The following is a 4,240-nucleotide window of genomic DNA, read 5'->3' on the forward strand; positions in this document are numbered from 1 at the left end:
CTGAAATTACAGTTGACTCCCTTACGATCAACAATAAACAGAAGCCGAAATGACAGATGTAACCCGGAGGAAGTCTGCAATAGATTTATTTAAGGTAGATTACAAATTGAATATATGTGAAGACATAAAGGTAGGTCTACTCCTTAATTATAGTTTAATTTTAATTAAAAAAATTATAAAAAATAATTTGATAAACCTATTGACCAAATAATAACCACATAGACTTCCTGCATATAAATAAAATAAATTTACATATAAACGAGTCAAATTAAGGGAGGAAAGACTGATTAGGTTAAAATTATTTGATTTAGGGTTTGCTTAAGTAGACTTCTCTATAAACTATTAGTGGTTGACTTTGTTATGCCATCATCTATTAATAATTAGTCATGGGCGTTTGGTTAGAACGAAAGAACCGAACCGATTAAACCGAGATATTTGGTTTTCGGCAGCAATCTGTGAGAGGATCAATAAACTGATCGGCGTAATTAATATGGTAATTCGGTTACCGGTTTGGTTCGGTTCGGCAGGGCATAACCAATTGGTTTTAATTAACCGAGTTATATATACCTAATTTTCACTAACCCTAACCTTAATAATTTCCATTTCTTTCTCTTCCACCTTCTGCCTCTCTCTCTGGCGATAAGCAATTTTGAAACTGAAAAAATATGTCTCTCACCAAATCATCATCATAATCACCTTTCTTCTTCATCTTCGTCATCTACAGCTCTTTTTTCTGTCAAACATGGTGTAGAGATCGACCTTTTAGTCCAAACCCTAATCTCGAGTTTTAGATAGGTAATGTCTTCTTCTTTTCTTTGTCTTCTCCTATGATGCTTTGTTGTTTTCTTCTCGTTAATCAGTTTATTAATGTGTGGGTGGTTTATTATTTTGACAGATCTGAAGATTGTAGCGGCGGCTAGATCAGAGCCAGATCTGGTGGAATTTGAACGACGATGTCGATGATGATATTGACGCCACCGCCGGTATTACTTCAGCTTCTCTCGTAAGAATCCATCTCTCAACTTCTTCTCCTTATCGATTTTCTCATTTCCAAATTTTAATGACGACTCATCATTTACTTGTTGTTTTCTTTTGGTACTAGATCTGAACTCAGAAGATCTCCGAGTTCGCATCTTCTCCGTTTGAGCAATGGCTTTCGATCGCCTCATTTCTATGCCGCCGCTGGTTTTGCCTGAGTTCGATCAGAATCAGCCGGGTTCAATCGATGAAAAGAGTTTCGGATTCGGGCTTCCAAGTTTTGATTTCGGCGGATCCATGGAGCTAATGGCCGTGCCTAAGAAGAAGGTCACGGAACTCTCAGTCTCTCTTATTTGGTTTTTCTCCTTTTCGTTTTCCTGCTTCTGAAATGTTAAAAATTTCATTAGGGTTTTGAATTATTGTGGCGTCTGGGTTTAAGCTCAGTTCTAAATTGATTTGGTTCCTTAAGGCTCATATGTTCTTGGGTGTTCAGAGCTATCTAGTATGAAAATGTGTATTTTTTTTTCCTTGGAGAATGATAGTGTTAATCAAAGTTGTTCTTTATGAAAAATGCAGATTTCTAAACACAAGAAAGGGATAAGAAATGGGCCAAAGGCTCTTAAACCTGTTCCTATAGATTGGCTTCTCTTGTTGCTTTATCTGTTTGTCACTGTTTAATTCAATAGCTGAAGTATAAGCGCATATGCTTTCTGATTCAATATTCTGTACTTTAGCATCACTTGTTAGAAACTGCATATCATTTAAGTAACTAGAAATGTGAACCTTTAACAAGTTTGATGAAATAACTTCTTGTGTTCGTCGTGGTACAATAGTCAACTTGTTTGGCCATGGCAATAAATCACACTTGTTTGGCCTTGGCATATGCTTGATTTTGTATTTGTATCGCTTATCATGATCTCATGATGAGGGCACTTGTATATACCGCTGTTTAAGTGCATACTCTTTTTGTGTTCCAGGAGTTGCAGGCGAGTTAAGCTGCCACATTTCTTTTGTTGCAGCGGTGAGCGGTTAAACCCTAGTGAGCAAGGCAATTCGAACAACTGATAAAGGTTTTCAATATGATCATTCCTTGTTGGATATCAAGAGGCAGCAACATTGGCTTTTTTAGTAGTAGACTCGAGTGATATGATAGACTTAGTTGATGCTGTTTTGGCAAACTATTTGGGTTATTTCTGCAAGATCAATATGCTCATGCTTCTTACGCTTGCTGTGTCAATACCTCATAATTTCTTAGAGTGTTTCAAGGGTAATTATTGGTGTATCATAGTTAAAATAGCTCACAGGTGTGATCGCTGTTGTTTGTTTAGTAGGTCTCTCTCCCATTGTGACAGAGAGAGCACAACAATAATAACACTAGGTAGAAAAGATTGTTATATCCGAAGACTCATCATGCTCATTTCCTACTTCTTTATTGTTTTACAAGGAACAATACAAAATTGGAGTACCACTCATGTGAAAAAAAACCCTTGATTTGATAACAATCTTAGATTTAACTATCTCGATCTTCCTCTTCATCGTAGTTGAATGGTAGCAGAACTGATTTGAATGCTCTGAATTTTCCCACATTGTTCAAATGCTCGTTCTCCAACCTTCACAACCAGACAAAGCAAGAACGCTTAAGTAAAAAATGCTTTAAAAGGAGCAAGCACAGTGATTAAATTTTTTTGGGTTCAGAAGTTACCTAAAGAAATTCCAGATACCACGACGTATGATCTCAAGAGCAGCAAGAAGAGCAACCATAGTTTCACAATGTAAGAACACGAAGTTGAAATCCAGCACGGTCTGCAACCACGCCAACCTCAACACAATGTTTACGACCTACAAAGAAGAGAAGACAGAAACAAAATTATAAAGAAAAACTAAATCAGGATATGAAACTGTTCCTTTAAAGTTTCTTAGTTCTCACCATTGCAATGTAGTAAACAGATTTGTGAGGAACAAGAATCTTCTCTCTCAACCAATATATAGATGGATTGTGAAGCAATCGTACTCATTTTTCAATTAAAGACTTTTTCAATTATACAGATTTCATACAGAACTCCAACTCGTTGACTTCAAAAATAAGTCTAAGTTAATAACCTAACTGCCTAAGAAAACCAAAAACTTGATTTCTCCATATGTATAATATATAATCATTTCAAAAACATACAGAGGCAAGTACATCTCATATATCAAAGAATACAACAAGAAAATCTTTCAAATTATTCACCAATTTGCAATAACTTGGTTATCAAATTATGAAGACTTCATGTTGATGTCAACCTTGTAGACATAAACTAGCCTCTATGAAGATATTTCCCTTGAAGTCTATTTTGTGTGGTCTATTTTTGCAATTACAATTTAATAAAGCATACACCGGATGAAGTCTACTAGGATAGTTGACTTCTTTTGTTGTCTCCCTTTGTTAATTTTTTGGTCAGTTTTGCAATTAAAAACATAGAACAGAGTAGACTTCTTAGAAAGTTTCAACAAGTTAACTTTGATTACAGTCTACTCTGGTTATTTTTGCAATTGACCAAACCATTGACTTTGTAGTAGACTTCTAGCTAACAAGTAGACTTCATCTATCTGTCAACTAGAAAAAGTAAACTTCGTTGTGGTTAGTTTTGCAATTGACCAAGTTTGACTTTCGCCAAGTAGACTACTTACGAAGTCTCCAGGATTGTTGACTTCATTTGCAGTCTGCCGTGGTCATTTTTGGGGTTGAACAACATTTTAATTTTTTAACTAGTAGACTTCTTTTGCAGTCAACTAATTAATTTTCTATCAATAATATGACGGTTAATGTTTTTATATTTTGGTCAAATCCAAAAATAGGCACTATAGAAGTCTACTCTTTTATTATCGGAAGAAGACTTCGTCCGACAGTCATAACTAAAAAGTCAAGAATTTGGTTAATTGCAAAAATATACCTTAGTAGACTGCAAACGAAGTATCCATTATAAATATTATAATGCAGGCTAAACCATATTTTTTTGTTTTCAAATGAAATTAAGGAGACCGAAGTTTTAGTCTAGGAGCTTGAAACTCGATAAATTTTAAATTGCAAACCTAACCACATAGTAGACTTTAACATGATATTATGATTGTTGGACTAACAAATGAAGTCTAATTTCGACAAAAACACAAGGAAAATCACGAAATGTACCGGAAAATAACCTTATGGTGGTTGTTCGCAATGTCTAAACACCGAAGACGTCGTCTTAAGTCACCACGGAAGAAACTCAACGCCAATTTAATC

General features: G+C 35.2%; 1 protein-coding gene across 1 annotated transcript; it reads left to right on the forward strand.

Annotated features, from left to right (window-relative positions):
- The first annotated feature begins 1,149 nt into the window (after positions 1 to 1,149).
- LOC104777192 (uncharacterized) lies at positions 1,150 to 2,043 on the forward strand. Its single transcript, XM_010501404.2, has 3 exons — positions 1,150 to 1,305; positions 1,555 to 1,615; positions 1,940 to 2,043. Exons 1-3 carry the CDS (start codon positions 1,150 to 1,152, stop codon positions 2,041 to 2,043), a joined length of 321 nt encoding a protein of 106 aa, XP_010499706.2.
- The last annotated feature ends 2,197 nt before the right edge of the window (positions 2,044 to 4,240 follow it).

The sequence above is a fragment of the Camelina sativa genome, chromosome 3 (genome assembly GCF_030686135.1).
Source record: "Camelina sativa cultivar CO46 ecotype springtype chromosome 3, ASM3068613v1".
NCBI lineage: Eukaryota > Viridiplantae > Streptophyta > Magnoliopsida > Brassicales > Brassicaceae > Camelina > Camelina sativa.